General features: G+C 38.8%; 1 protein-coding gene across 2 annotated transcripts in view; it reads right to left on the bottom strand.

Moving 5' to 3' along the window:
- Positions 1–466: 466 nt before the first annotated feature.
- GABRB2 (gamma-aminobutyric acid type A receptor subunit beta2) overlaps positions 467–16,979 on the bottom strand; it is a 232,135-nt gene continuing 215,622 nt past the window's right edge. For both annotated transcript variants that reach the window (XM_047879113.1, XM_047879124.1), the window contains one exon: positions 467–1,039. In XM_047879113.1, the coding sequence (XP_047735069.1) occupies positions 692–1,039 (348 nt within the window). In that variant the 3' untranslated portion in view covers positions 467–691. The remainder of the gene's footprint in view (positions 1,040–16,979) is intronic.

Here is a 16,979-nt window from a genome sequence, read left to right as displayed (position 1 = left end):
CATTTCTTGGCCACCACGCATGATAATGTTTAGTAGTCCCCAGTTTCTAGAAATGTCAAAATGGAAGACATCAGAGTTGACTCCCTGTGCTCAAGCAGAGACTGGCCAAATTGGTTACCAAGTCTCTGTCTTCACTCTGCCTATCCTGTTTGAACTACATGAGAACCTTCTAGAATCCAGTGGGAACTATCTTCCCATGACACACCATTATCACCTTAAGACAGGCATAGGTCATCTTCAGTAAGCATGTTTGCATGGCATTGCAGATGTTTCATAAACACAGTGCCATCTCAACAGCATGCCAACCTTAGAAATGAAGATGGGGAGTATCTGGACATGACCACTTCTCAGCAAAATGACTGGCAATGCTACTGAGCCCTCTCAGAATATCTTCTAAATAATTGCCCTCTATATAGGCTGCATCAGCAGATAAAGTGGAACACTCAGACAGTCTTGCCAGCATGTATACAAATCACTTGCATTTTAACTGGAAAACCACAAGGACCTTAGTGTATTCATTACTTAGCAGAAGCAACCCAAATGGTATGAAATGGACCACAGGATAGGCCAGCAACTAAGGTATTTTAGCATCACTTTTGTCCTGGATTGATGTGTTTTCCAAGTCCTACGTCAGGCTGTACAACTGGTTTGAGGAGGAATCTAGTCCTTGCTTCCCATGGGAGGCTATGTTTTAGTTCACATAATAAAGCCAATAGACGATGTTGAAGAAGGAAAAAACCACTGGGAAGAATATGCGGGACCACCGATCTATGGCATTCACATCAGTCAAGTCGGGGATGGTGATTTTCAGTTGGGAGGCACGTCTCCGCAGGCGGCTTTTCTTTTGTGCCACATGTCGCTCAAGAGCATTTCGGCCAAAACTATGCCTGGGTAACCCGGCTTTCCGATATTGGATGCTGGAGGCATCATAGGCCAACATTGTGCTCCTGGGGTCTCCAAGTCCCATCACAGCCTCAGATGTGGCCATTTCGTTTTTTATCTCAAGAGTGCTCAGTAAGATGTTCTCATGTGGGTCCATCTGCAAGGGAGAAGAATCAAATAAGATAAAACAGTAAGCCTTTATTGCTCCTAATTATGCAAGGTGCTAGGATATGTGATCTAGGTAATATTTATCAGAGTGTTAAGAGAACCGGCTTTGAGGCTACATTATCTAAGAAGGATAACAGACAAACAGATATCGCTCATCATCTGACTAAACCCAAATCAGTACATCATTTAGAGCCATTTGAGATCACTGAGGATCATCAGGCTATGAACTGAGATGAGAATGCAGCTTGATCAAGGCTAGTGTCTCACATTTTAACTCTATCACAAATATCTTCTAATGGGTTTATTTTTGATGCTCAAAAATCAGAGGCACTCTGACGTTTGCCATTCTAATGATCTTCTTTTAAAAAGCATTGCAATTACCAAGTTGTTTCAAAGTGGCCACTCAAGAGATGAGGAAGAAAGAGGAACATACCAGCTGGGTATGTGGGTTTGGGATCCATGTGTCTGGGTGCATATCCTGGTTCTGCCACTTACTATCTAAGTGAACTTGGGTGAATTCCTAATGTGAATGGTGCCTCCATCACTATAAGCTATGCTAGTTTCAGTTCATCTATTAAATGGTATAATAATCCAACCTTAGAGCACTTCTTTAATAAGGTAATGATATAATAGATATAATAGACTGCTGCTACTACCACTTAGGGCATACAGAGAAATAGAAGGTGTGGCACTCTTTAAAGAATTTACAGTTCTGATATGAATAAATACAAAATTAAGCTGTGCTAGGTATGAAATAGTATTAAGGGATTAATTACTGAGTTATGCTCATGATAGTAGCCTAATTATAGATGAATTCATGCTAAAACTAGAACTAAAACCAGTAGATAACATTTGTTAAGCACTTGCTACATATACCAGAAACCTTTTCCTATAACTTCACTTAACTGTTTCTTAACACCCATGATTATGAGATATCACCCTAAATTTGCAATATCAATATAAATAGGATAAAAGAAGAGTTTTGAACAATAGAAATTCAGGCATCATGTGACTTGCCAAAATACAACAGAATTCAGAACAAGGGACTTGAAAATTAACAGCTGGGCAAAACTGTGCATGGTGGAAGGGTCAGTGGGGTGAGGGATTGACCTGAGAAGGAATGGAAGGAGGCAGGATTCAAGAAGTGAGTTAGCCCAAAGTTGGCTGTATTAAGTTGAATTCTGAGCCCAGGGAGTAGGAGGGTGTCCTGTAGATATGGTGACCTCTTTTATCTCTTGGATAATTTTAGCTTCTTGGCAAAGCTAAAAGGAAAGAATGAATACTGACACCATGATACTCAAATATTAAATGACTGTGATAATGTTTTTTTGTTTTATTAAGAAGGGAAGATTTGTGTGTCTTATTTTTAAGAGCCTTCAATTGCTACAGATAATAAAACCTAGTTGCAACACATTATTATTAATAACAGAGTACATTTATTTTGATGGAGAATCATGATATACCAATTGCCAGTAAAGTTGTTGAAATATAAAATAAAATAAAAATGATCAATAGTAGATACTGATGATATATGGAAGCAAGGGATATAACCAAACACTTAATTGAAAGATAAAATGGTCTGAGCTTCATGAATTATGCAGAAGGCAAAAAGAAGGTTGCTAAGATTATATAGTAACAATTAGCTTTCAAATGTGGTTTAATGACCCTGTATTTTAAATTCAAATCTAAAATATTTTGAGAAACAGAACTTATAAAATATGCTAGAACCTAGTAATTGACCAATTAATCTCTGCCCGCTGATTAGATTTTCTGTAGGTTTGGTATATGGTAGTATTTTGCTTAGTGGACATATTAAACAGATATACTATTAAGATTAATATTTAAAGTTTATAAGATTTGGAAATGAAACCCAATGAATTTAGCAACACTTCTCTCAAGGAAGGGCCAGGTAATGGCTTTAGTGATGGATTCAATGGCCCTAGGGAAGAAAACAAATGTTTAAAGTCACGTCTCATGTGCCAGGGCTTTGCAGAAACTGTCTAACTGAATGCTCACGACCATCTTTTTGAAAAAGGAATTCATTCCTAGGTTATAAAGTGAAGGCATCATCAAATGTCACAAAGTCACACAGTTACTAAGTGATGGAGTTTGATAATTAGAGCACAAAGCTTGGGGGAGAGAAGTGTGACTTTACAACACTCAAGGAAAGTAAAGCGGATAGAAGTGGGGGAACATATCACTCTTCATTATTTCAGAGAGTGTTGTTATTTTCCCTTCTGCTCTGGGTTGTTTGCTCTTTTAACTACCTAGAAAATAACTGCTTAGCAAAATTCCTTTGGCCGCTACACATGACAGTTGTTCAGGAGTCTCCCCCTCTCTAAGCACCAGGATTATTTGTTTTTCTATTGAGCAACTATGTTAAGAACAGTTATGAATATACATCAGACTTGGATGAGGTAAGAATACAAATCAACAATAACAAGCATTATAAAAATAATGGGAACAGTGGACTCTTAGTATGGCAACTTGTTCTAAGTTGGATAATTCGTCTGATTTTAGTGGGTTTCTGTTGTGTTATTTATGAAACCTAAGATTTGTTAGATAATTCTTGAAGCTTTATAATTTATTTTTAATCAAAAATTTACAAAATATACGTAACAGGCACTAGTGTGTGTCTGGCGCTGTGCCAGGTGTTGTAGCCACAGTGGTGAGGAAGACAGCACGGCTGCCGGTCCCCGTGGCAATAACAGCCTCCAGAAAACAAAATGGATTTGGAGCGAAAAGACTGGACTACTGGTTGCCCTGATTCTTATTTCTGACCTTGGAACAGTGATTTAATCCATCCCAAACTAGTTTTCTTCAACTGTTAAGAATAAAGTTTTGGGAGATCAACTGACTATGCAGGAAGAACTTGGGAAACAGAAGTGCTATGCAAGGTGACTGTCATGACAGGCTACAAATGCAGTGGGAAACATAAAGGTGCTAGCAGGCTGAGAAAACACAGCAAATAGCCATGCCTAAAAAAAGTATCCTGCCCTCACAGTGGATGTGGAATAGACATGAGTGATGAACTTTCCATAGGTAAGCCTAATCATCTTGCCACTGCTGAAGATCTAATCAGGCTGAGGCTGCGGTTGGTTGCGGTAGGTGAGGCAGGTTGGACATCTGCATCAGCTTATAAAGTGTGACTCCTCAGTGTTGTGCTATATTAGGATAGTTGAACCCCAAACTTTGCCTGCAGAGTCTTAATTAAGGTCATTAATAGTCAAGGTATAAATTAACTTCAATTAAAATACAAAACAATGAAAAGAAAAACAACAATCTTTTTTTCCCAGAAAACTCTTACCCTTAGCTATGGAGCTGTAAAGTGGAGAGGTATAAAGTACAGCCGCCTTCATTTCCAATTTATTTCCCAATTAATGGTGACATGGAGGAGGCAGCTCAAGCGGGTTGCAGTTTATTAGGCTGCACATTCAAGGGAAGCCCTGAGACACTGCTCTGATTACCCCACCTTGTCCCTGAAGGGCCAGTTTTCTCACGTTCGCCATAAAGCCTCCCAGATAATGCCAACCTTGTTTACTCGCCTCCTCAGAAATTAGCTGCGTCCCTCCCTTGACACTACGCCACAGCATCTGTTTGTTTACCCAACTTGCTGTGGAATCACCAGTTCTAAGAATTTTTTATTTGTTTGTTTGTCTGTTTTGAATAGTAGCCCGATCAACACCTGGAAGCATATCTGTTTTCTTTTAGAAGTGGAAATATAGTGCAGTGTTTCCAAGTTCTAATTCTGGACTCAGACAATCCACATTTTGACTCTGGGTTGAGCCATTCACTAGTTTTGATTCCATGGGCAAATCATTCAACCTCTCTGAGTTCATTTCTTATATGTAAAGTGGGAGAAACACCAGTCTCTAGAGTTGTTTGAGAGGATTAAATAAGACAGCACATGCAAACCACTTAGCCCAGCTTTGCACATAGCAAGCACTCAAAAAAATCATAATTGTTCTTGCTTTTAAAAAGCAATAAATATTCATTAAATGCATACATTTGATCTTCCATGGCCATTTTTTTAAATGCCATCGACTATATAAACAAACCAGAGCTTTGAATTCATCAGATTATTTAAATTTTGCTTTGATTAGTGACTTCTGTAAAGTGCTGAGAACAATGCTTCATATAAAGTAAACACTATGTTTTTGTTATAATACATAATACACTTATTAAGTATAATACATAAGTCTGGACTGAGCTACTTCTGAATGGTGAAGTGAGATGAGTAAAAGCTGCCTTTCATTTCACAGGTGGAGAGGGAGCACAGTATTCATGGGTTCACAGATCCACCAGCTATCCTCCTGACTGATAGGGAAAACAGCCCTCAAGCCAGTGTCAAAGAGGGAGATGTCTCCATTGCTAGTGTGGCAGAGCAAGGAAAGAGCCTGGCTTCTCTTTCCTCATGGCCCTACAACATTCCACCATAATGCTTGTCATTATGATCATCTGTTTAATATTTGGCTGCCCCACCAGGCTATACTTCCTGGGAAAGGCAGAAGCAAGATCTTTTTCTTTCACTGTTGTATCCCCAAGCACTTGGCATGGTGCCTGGCACATAGTAGGGGCTCAGTAAGAAGTGATTAGATAGAATTAATTTTGTGACCTTAGTAATCCAATCTCTCAGTGAGTCATCAGTAAGGTGGATTTAATTTTGCAGCACCAGTCTGAAGATTGGATGGGGTTACCCCCTAAAGTCCTTTCTCACTCTAGGTATTCTCCCTCTATTTATACAGGTCTCTTGCTGAAGCAGTATGCTCAGGTGCCTGAAATATGGAAGGAGCATTTTTGATAGGGCCCTGGCTATTTACATGATGGATGCCCCATTCTTGTCTCAGAGAAGGGAGCTTAGTGAGTAGCAACTAGAAGCCAGGACTAATCATTTTACATATTGACCTCTTTCAGTTATCCCAGTGGCCCTGTAGGGCAGGTACTAATCTCGTGCTCAGAAAATAAAGTGCAGAGAAATTAAGAAACCTAACACAAGTTCTCATAGTGAATATGTGTTAGAGTAGGAATTAGAATCTGGTCTTTGTTCGCCGTGTCATGCTGAGGCACAGCAGCAGCCCCCAAGCCCTTGTGTACTCTACAGCTCATAAAAGAGGACCCTCTCAGTGAATGGTAGTCCTCTGGAGGCTTGCAAAATTTTCCTTAATAAGGAATGAATAAGAATTTCTGTCTTTAAATATGCCACTAAATATGACAGATGATGTAAAATCCTATTAAATTCAAATGCTTTCACCTATGTATAGTAGACATCTGTGGTTTGATAGTTCACCAGCCCTACCAGGGACAAATTCTGTCTAGGAACCATCTCTCAGTATTTCCTTGGTTTGGCGGATGGTATAGTCTGTTTCAGAGGTTTCCAAACTTGAACATTCATCAGAATTCCTTAGAGGCTCTGTTAAAACATAGAGATCTCGGGACCCCACTTGCAGGGTTTCTGAATCAGTAAGGCTGGAGTAAGGCTCAATGATCTGCATTTCTAACAAGCTCCCAGGTTAGAAATCACCAGCTTGCAGGTGATGCCAGGCTGCGAGGCTGGGGTTCACACTTGGAAAACTATCAGTCCATTGGACAGCAGCAGAAGGGCATGACTTCAAATAAAGAAGAAACAGAGGCCTTGAGACACAATGAAAAAGGTGAAGTTCTGACCACAGTCCACACCACCAAGCTGAAAAGCAACTTTCATACAGAGAAAACATATGTGACCTCCATTTATTACTTTCTGGAGATAGGAACTATATTAAAGCCTTCACACAGTTTCAATACTTAATCTTGACAATAAACCTATGAGAAAGTTATTTATAATATTCTCATTTTAAAAATGAGGAGATTGAGAATTCTGGATTATTGATCTGTCCAGAGTTGCACAGTTGGTATGTAATGTACTGGCACTAAATCTGTCTGTTCCAAGGTTCCTAATCCTCACACAACACAACTGTCTATCTTGAGACTGTCTTCAATTATGAGTTCTGTCTTAAAATGCCATCTCTCTATCAGAGTGTACTTAGGCGAAGACATTCCAGAAAATGAAGGGAATAGCAGTTGTCATGTGGATTTAGCTAATCTTTGAAATCAGGTCTCCACCCCAACCTTACCAGGCTTGACCAAGTGGATTTCCTAATTGTCTTTTTTTTCACTTGAGCAGTGAGACACAATAGAAAACACTAACCTGTCCTTTTTTTTTTTTTTTTTTTGATTAAGATATTAACAAGACATAGTTTCCCTTTAACCAGAAAGATCATGTACCAATCTCTACTGCTCTGGGAAATATAACAAAATATTTTTCAAATTTTCATGTTTTGGCATTTTTACTTACTCAAACACCCATGAGAAATTTGTTGATAGTAGTTAAAACAAGAGAGAGAAGGAAGCAAAAGTAAATGAAGGGGAAGAGAAGGAAGAGGCAGACTAGTGAATAAACTGTCATTCTCTGCAGATAAATTGCCTTTGCAAGAACCAAGCCAAAGGCCTTGCTTTAGTCCAAGCATCTACACTATTTGCTTTCTAGTCTTGAACTTTAACTTACAGGTGTCCATTCCTGACAATAAGGGTTTTTGAAGAGGCCCTATTAAACAGGCCAGTACGAATAAAGAAAGTCTCATGTTTCTCATTCAACAATCCACCATAAAATTATGCTTTACCTGGGGTTATTTTGTTTATCAATCAGCAATTAAATGCTGAAATTTTGGGAAACAGAGTGATTTATTTACTCCAGCATTCCAGAGACTCTATGAATGATTCTCCGTGAATAACACAGTGTGCACACTGATTGAATCAGCTGTTCTGTTGGGTAGGAGGATGGACTTTTCTGCTGACCTAAGTTATTTCCCAGACTGACCTGTCTGTTGATGGTTTAAATAGGAGTAAATTCATGTTAAACATCTGGATTAAGAGCTTTTCTTTTCCTTCTTTCCATTCCTAATTCCAACATTTTTTTTTTCCATCAAGAAACAGAACATGCTTTGGTTAACAGAGTTCCATTTTGCTTAAAAGGTATCACATTAAACAATGACGAATGGATCTTATTTTTATATAATTTGTTAATTACAGGTCTAGTTTCAGATTTCTTGCTTCCTTTCTGCACCTTTCTCAGTGACAGGTGTATGGTCTGGAGGAATGTCCTTGTCCAGAAAAACAAATCACATCCCTCAGTGACCCAGCAGCATCGCATGCTTATCTTGGGAAGTGAAAAGGGGGTATTTTAAATCCCAGTTTACCACTCATATCATCAAGAGAAGAGTGAAAAATTGCAAAAACTCAGGAAATCCTAACTCTGCAATTTCCAATTACTGTGACTAGTATTGGGTAGGAGATCATGTTTTATCTTCCATGAAATGACACTGTGACCTGAGTAACTTGAAATGCTAAGGTAATGAACTGTTAACCACCTGGGAATATCCAAAGCACTTCTTTCCAAAGTAAAAACACTCAGAAATGACCTAACATGCATTCGGTATTTTAAGAGGTGAAAAAAAGTTCACCCAACCAGAACATGAAATGAAGATTCTAGGAGAGCAAGAAAAGGCCAATATCTTTGTGGAATGCCTCCACCAAAGTAAATGGGGAAACAGTAACCAAATATGGAGTTTAGATCTGGAACATAAATACAGAAGAATACTGCTGAAATACCCAGGTAGTTGTGGAAGGGTGGTCATTTTAAAATACAAACTAGTAGAAAAAAAGGGCTGAGATTTCTACTCTATCTTTTTTAAATTTTGTTATGCTATTATAAAGTGTTTGAAGACTTACAACCATATTATGAGGAATTAGTACTATCAGCATTTTGAAAACAACCCTTCCCATCAAAATGCAGAAATTTGTAAGTAGCTAAAATTTACTAAGTGGTAAAACAATCATTTAAATTTATGTTTGCAGATTGAAATCTTGTGCTTTTTCTACCAAATATTTTCATATGAGGTGAAATACTTATAGTAAGGACATAGGTGGCTCTACTTATTGCTGTTTTGATTTTCAATTTTTAAATTCTCATAGGTAGGTCACATGAGTGTGTATCTCAAGGTTTGTTTAGTGAACTGTTTCACTGTTAAGGAAATCCTACTCTATAGTCACCACAATGTGTAAAGATTCTGTTTCAAAAACACACATGCACACACACACACACACACACACACAAATCCATCTGGATAAATGGGTGAATCAAGTGAGTTCATGAGGTGTTAAGTTATTATCTCAAGTGATAGTGAATTTTTTAGAGGAAATAAGAAGCATATCTCAGGAGCAGAAAGAGAAGGATATGATTTTTCTCATAGCCAAGGCTAGAAGATAAAGCTTTCATAAAAATTATGATTAATACAGGATCACTAGTGAGAAGACCTTCAGCAAGCATGAGCCATCAAATGAACTAATGCTTGTGCTCTTTTTGGTCCTTCTCATATGGGTTCCTGCCCCTCTCAGTACCTATAAGAAGAGTGGAAAGAACACTGACCTCAGCAGTGAGAGCCAGTTCTAATCTTGGATTGTTCTGGGCCTCAGTGTTCTTGTTCAAGGAAGTCCAGGTGGATTTAGGACAGCCTTTGCTAACCCCCTCTACCAGGGGGTTAATCCTCTGGCTATTACCAACTGAGCCCTCATTTCCCCCATAATGGCGAACATGTAAGCAGCGACTGTATCCCATTGCTTATGTGTCCCTAATGCTGACTGCTAGAGTTGGTACTAAGTATTCAGAATAAAACTTGCTAAATGGAATTACTAGAGGATTAGATTAAGTCTAGGATCACACATTCAAAATTGGCTACAGAGATCATATAAAAGTATGAAGCAGGTGTCATGGAGAAAAGGAAAAAGTTGGCCCTGTAGTGAACTAGACGAAGAAATAGAGGGCTGCCTGAAGGACATTTAAATCCAAAATTTTAAGCTTCACTATTGTGGTCAAAATCACATCTAAGGGTTCAGCCATGGGATGCTACATCAGTCATTTTAGATTTAATTTATAAAAACTTTGCCTTTAAGTTCCATTTAATCTATACTTATGAACTGCTTTATCGCCTTTAAAAATTATTAAATAACATAGGAATAATGCATAGAGAAATTCTGCCTAGCAAAAATCCTATAGTCCTGGAGTGTCCTTCAAAACTGTGATCTTGGGACACCTGGGTGGCTCAGTCGGTTAAGTGTGTGACTTTGGCTCAGGTCATGATCTCATGGTTGGTGAGTTTGAGCCCTGTGTCAGGCTCTGTGCTGACACCTCAGAGCCTGGAGCCTGCTTTGGATTCTGTGTCTCCCTCTGTCTCTGCTCCTCCCCCAACTCATGCTCTGTCTCTCTCTCAAAAATAAACAAACATTAAACAAATTTAAAAACTGTGATCTTGATCCAGTGCTAGTATTGTATTTGTTTTCCTAACCACATCGTAGCGCCTTGCTGTGAAATTCTGCAGTATCTCTCTGTCTTTTAACTTCATAAGTAGACTTCCTAATTTTTGTGGCTTAATCTCTTTCATTTCTTTTACTTTCACAGAATCAAATTTATTTATTGTGGAAAATGATTCCTTTCTATGTATGTATTAGTTTATGTGCAATTGATAAAGAATGGTATGCAAATGACAGATCATGTGTTTTTTTTATTTATTTATTTATTTATTTATTTTTAATTAATTAATTAATTAATTAATTTTTATTTTTTGAGGTAGGGAGGGGCAAAGGGAGAGGGAGAGAAAGAATACCAAGCAGGCTTGCAGAGTGGAGCTGGATCCGGGGCTTGATCTCACCACCGTGAAATCATGACCTGAGGCAAAATCAATAGACAGAGGCCTAACTGACTGAGCCACCCAGGTGCCCTAGAGATCATGTATTTTTACAAATAATATTTGGATTGAGATAGAAGGATGGATGCTAAATTTAGGGGAAATGAGGCTACATTCAAATTGTTACATTTAATAATAATAAAGTAAAATTAATAAAATATATGATGAATGGACTAATTTGTTTTGGAAGGTTGACAGAATTCTTTCTGGGTTCTTTCTAATTTAATAAATAAAGCTACTAGTTTCAACTAAAGTTGAAAGTCAGGAGTTGTTTTAATTGTATGGAAAAACATAAAAGATTGGAATCATACTGAAATTCTCTGAAGGAGGAAAAAGTGAAGGAAAGCGTATTCAAAATCTACTAATTCTAATGGACATTTCTTCCATCCAAAGGAGGGACTTGTCTTGAATTACTACAGTTCCTTAGGATGAGTAGAATAGAGGCAAGTTTTAAATGAGCTTCTATAAACACAGTCTTATTTTGATGCATTTCAGAGAGGCAGATGTGAGAATTTGTCCATTTAATTCTGATAACTCAAAGTACTTTTAACACTTGGAAACTCAGGTCCTGAGAGATAAAAGTTTGTTCCAGTTCAATTTCCATTTGAATAATTGACTGAGGTCCCAAGCTGGAGGTAAACAATTGATCTAATCTTTTCATTAGCTGGTTCATACAACTCAATGCATTATGGGTGATGACTTGGTAAGATTTTTATACACACCATGTAACTCGTAATTCACAATTTCCCAACCCATTTTTAACTAATACCACAGAGGACATTTGTTTTGGTTTCTTCCCACAAGGCTGCAAACATGCCAGTCAAGTGTTTGTAATGCACAGGGTAGGGGGAGGAGGAATGGGTTGCCTTTAGCAAAGAACTACATTTTCCCTGTAGGGCTTACACATGTTTTCAAGGGTGATGACAGTGCATGTCCCTAAGAGAGAAAAGGGGGGACTTTTCCAGCTAAATGCCCTTGCTCTTCATAATATTCCACAGCCCAGGACAGGAGTGATAGATGCGGCAATTGATCAGGTTAAATTTCAAGACTTAATGGCAGGTTATGATTGGCTTAAAGGTTGTGTGATCCATAATTACCCTAGGTCATTGGGAGACCCATGGTTTTCTCTTGTTATTGGGTTTTGAAACTCACCCAACCTTGTCCCATAAGCTAATGAGGATGGGGGTAGGGCATACAGAACCACCCATTGCCATTGCCTCATTTCTGTGTCAGAGGGAAATTACCGTCTGCTTCTATCTTTCATCTAAAAGCAAAGAATTCAAGGTTTAATTTCTGTCCTCCTTAGTGAAGGCACCAAAATTTTAATGTAGTTAAAAATCTGATAGTTCCCTCTCCCTGGAAGATATTGACTCAAAAAGAGAATTAGACTACTTGAGAAAAACAAAAATAAACAAACTATATCACCTCCACTCATATGTATTAGAGACACTTATTCCCTCCACAGAACCTCACCCACAACCTCTAATTGTCTTTCATTTAATTTAGCTAAGAAGCCAGAAAGCTGATCTAATGTGGACCAGATGGGCAGGATTCCAGGGAACATATAGCAAAAGGGTAACAGAAAGGAGCAACATATTCAACTCCACAGAGATGCAAGGAACACAGCCAGTGACCTTGGCTTCTACAGATTTAGAGTTTAGTTTGGTTCTTGAATGGCAGGGGCCATGAAAGTGTTGCTGAAATGGGTGCCTGGAACAGAGGTAGGCTGGATGGGGAGGGTATGTGGATTCACAGTGATTACTCAATCCTACGAGTGGGAGTGGAGACACATGTTTAGCATTAACTAGCACTGGATGTAGTAGCTGTGCTTAAAAAAATTGCACCAGTAGAAACCAACTCAGTAGTACTTAAAAGGGGGTATAGACAAAATAACTTACAGTGTGTAGTTTTAAGCATGTACCCACTGTATACAACAAAGGAAAAATAACTGATGCTAAGAGAAGTCTGACTATAGAACAAATGTCTTCATAACAAATATGAATGGCAAATATCTAATTACAACAAAAGTATTTATAAACTCCAGACCATTTCTTAATAGAACATTACTATTACTGAATAATATGCAGCTGTTGGAATAGGACCAAGGAATTTCTAACATTTGTGTCATCAGATAATAGGGAGTAGGAAGATCCATATTCATCCTTACTCACTCTTACATATCTTGCATCTTTCACAGTTCAGTTCAAATGTTCCTTCCATTGGGAGTCTTCCTTAACATACCCCACTCTGTCAGTTCCTCTGAGACATACTCTCATAGTAATATAGAAATTTCCTTCACTGCATTTATTATCACTTATGTATTATTTCCATAAATGTTTACTGAAAGTATATCCTCCCTTTAAGATGTGGTCCCTGTGAGGGCAAAGGGCATGTGTGGTAGGGACTCAAGAAGTATCTGTTGAATTAGCAGTTAATATTTTTAGTCAATATTTAGAATCGGGCATATCTGTACACTACATTCCAGGCAGTAAGTTATAAACATTCTATATGGATGACGGCATGTATTCCTCAGCACAGTCCTTTGCAGTAGGTGCTCTTATTAACTCTCATTTCATAGATAAGCCTGCTGAGGCTCTAAAATTTTAAGACACTTGCAGAAAGTAACACAATGAGTAAATAAGGGATCTGAGATTTGAACCCAGACAGTCCTGTTTCAGAGTCACCACATTTAAGGTTGATGGTACACGAGGACTTACACATTCCCTGTAGAGAGTGAAATGCCCTATTGTTTTGAAGGGGGGACATTTAGGAAATATAAGTGTGCACCATTCATCTGAAGGAACAGTGACAAGAATAGGGCAGAAGCACTGGCCGAGTAAGAGATTAAGGCCTGAGCTCAGAGACGGGGAGGATAAATGTAGCACTAGGCCTTTATAAAGGGAGAATCAGGCCTATCAGACATAGGAAGAGGAAGAAAGGGGAAAGATAGACAGGGGAGCCTCCTATGTCTACACAACATTACATTCAATAAGTGCCAAGTTAGACAGCTTGAGGGATCTCATCTTTTCCTTTAGGACCTTTCCTTCTAACTTTGATGTCATTTTAGGAAGAATCACTATGTGAAATGAGAGGGATTCATGTTAGATTTTATTTTAAATGTTTTTATTTTTGAGAGAGAGATTGAGAGAGAGACAGAGCATGAGCAGGGGAGGGGTAGACAGAGGGAGACACAGAATCCAAAGCAGGTTCCAGACTCTGAGCTGTCAGCACAGAGCCTGATGCGGGGCTCAAACTCACGAACTGCGAGATCATGACCTGAGCTGAAGTTGGACACTCAACCGACTGAGCCACCCAGATGCCCCATGTTAGATTTTAAAACAGGCTAGCACAGGGGTGCCTCAGTCGGGTGAGTGTCCGACTTTGGCTCAAGTCATGATCTCATGGTCTGTGAGTTTGAGCCCCACATTGGGACCTCTGCCATCAGTGCAGAGCCTCCTTCAGATCCTCTGGCCCCCTCTATCTCTCTGCCCCTCCCCTGCTCATGCTCTCTCTCTCTCAAAAATGAATAAACATAATAAAATAAAGTAAAACAGACTAGCACAGATATCCAAACTCTTTACCCCTAGACCCTAAGAACTCTCAGGGTAAACCTATAAGCATTCATCTTCTCTTGGGCTGAGGCATTAGTGGACTCTGAAGCTATACTGCTTGAGATAGAAACACTCTGGGTTAAAGACAAGGTCACAAAGATATTTAACCTTTCTGAGCCTCAGTTTTATCAACTGTAAAATGGTTGTTTATCAACTGTAAAATGTAAAATCATTCTATGATATATGCCTTTTGGGTGACTGCAAGGATTTAATGAGATGATTCACAGTGCCCTATACGATAAATTCACAGAACAGTAACTTTAATTATAGAGTAAGTGGGTAAAGGAATTGAACTTGTGTTATATCACAGTCAGAAGAGGTTTAGGATGGTAAACCGGTTTCTGACATAAAACAGCTTGGAAGTGGTGACAGAGGATGACACACAGCATGTGCTCAATTACTCTTTAAGAAACAAATGAATGCATTCCCACCAACAGTACAAAGGGTTTCCCTTTTCTCTGTGTCCTTGCCAACATATGTTGCTGCCTGAGTTGTTAATTTTTGCCATTCTGACAGGTAGGAGGTGGTATCTCATGGCGGTTTTGATTTGTATTTCCCTGATGATGAGTGATGTTGAGCATCTTTTCATATATCTATTAGCCATCTGGATATATTCTTCAAAAAAGTTCTATTCATGTCTTCTTCCCATTTCTTCACTGGGTTCTTTTTTGGATATTTAGCTTGGTAAGTTCTTTGTAGATTTTGGATACTAACTCTTTATTGCAGCCACTCTGGAAAACAGTATAGAGGTTCCTTAAAAAATTAAAAATAGAAACTACCTTATGACCCAGCAATTGTACCACTGGGAATTTATCCAAAGGATACAAAAAAGCTGATTTGAAGGGGCACATGCATCCCAATGCTTATAGCAGCCCTATCAACAATAGCCAATTTATGGAAAGAGCCCAAATGTCCATCGACTGATGAATGGATAAAGAAGATGTGGTATGTACGCGCGTGCGCGCGCGCGCGTGCGCGCACACACACACACACACACACACACACGCTATGGAATGCTACTCAGTGACGAAAAAGAATGAAATCTTGCCATTTGCAACAATGTGGATGGAACTAGAGGGTATTATCCTAAGCGAAGTAAGTCAGTCTAAGAAAGACAGATATCATATGATTTCACTCATATGCGAAATTTGAGAAACTCAACAGATAAGTGTAGGAGAAAGGTAGGAAAAATAAAATAAAAACAGAGAGGAAGGCAAACCTTAAAGGCTCTTAAATACAGAGAACAAACTGAGGGTTGCTGGAGGGGAGGTTGGAGGGGGGAGATGGGTTGAATGGGTGATGAGCATGAAGAAGGGCACTTTTCGGGATGAGCACTGGGTGTCATATGTAAGAGATGAATCATTGGATTCTACTTCCAAAGCTGAGAAAACACTATATGTTAATTAACTTGAATTTAAATTAAAAAAAAAAAAGAAAGAAATGAATGTAGCAATATACATGTGCTACTCTCTGCTAAAGTCCTTTGGCAAGGAGCGTCCTGTTGGTTTTGGGCTGTGTGAATCTTCTAGTTTCAGTCTTCCAGGAAAGTGTCTAATGTTGAGACCTCATTATTCACAGGACTAATAAAAGAAACTGTGAATAATATTTCTTCCTAATGCTTAATTTTGTTTGGTTCTTCATCCTTACAGTGGGCAGAGGCAAGAGGCAATGCAAAAGATACATTTTGTTGTTTGCCAACAAGATCAGTCAAATTTGGGGAATGGAGAGTTTGCACCCACACATATGTGTGTGTGTGTGAGTGTGTGTGTGTGTGTGTGTGTGTGTGTGTGTGTGTGTATACATATACATACATGTATATAATTAAGTCTTGAAAGCATGAGTTTTGAAATCAGCTTTGTATTCTAGCTTCCCTGCTGATTAGCTGCTATGTCCTTGGTCAAGTTCAAAAGCTTAGTTGAGTGTCAGTTTTTTCATCTTTAAAATGAATTTATACCACATCATCTTTAAAATAAAGCTACATTATATGATAGCTTTCATTTAAGATTGAGGTAAGGTGTTTAAGGAGCCCACTGTCATGTCTGGCATGCAATTAGGTGTGTAACAAAAGGTAACCGTTGCTACCATACTTACAACTTTAACATTCCTCAACTGGGAAAGAAAGTATAAATTCACTGTCTTACATAGGTAAAACTAATTATTTATCTTTCCCCATTAGCCCTCTGCAGTAGTTTGTAATTGAATCTATCCCACCCATTGTAACAACAGGAGAGACTGATCCTGTGTTTCAGGTGTAGGCCTGACTGCTTTAAACCAGCCTTGGTATTTCCCCTCCCCTTGCCAGTGATTGGTTCAGGAATGGGAAGGCATTAAGTCAACTGAACCAATAAAAAAGAAAAGAAAGGTTTGGTGAGGCTTTTGGTGGGGGAAGTCTCCACCTTTCCTTCTGGATATGAATGAAGAAACATGGAGCCTTGTTACATACTGGCAGCCCAGAACAAGGTATAACTGACAATATTTTGGCTGGCTTGCTTGATCTCTATCTCCATCTCTGTGTCTCTCTCTCTGTCTCTCTCTCACTTCC

Source organism: Prionailurus viverrinus, chromosome A1, assembly GCF_022837055.1.
Source record: "Prionailurus viverrinus isolate Anna chromosome A1, UM_Priviv_1.0, whole genome shotgun sequence".
Taxonomy (NCBI): Eukaryota; Metazoa; Chordata; class Mammalia; order Carnivora; family Felidae; genus Prionailurus; species Prionailurus viverrinus.
The sequence above is the reverse complement of the archived record's forward strand: the minus strand, read 5'-3'. Positions and strand labels throughout refer to the sequence as shown.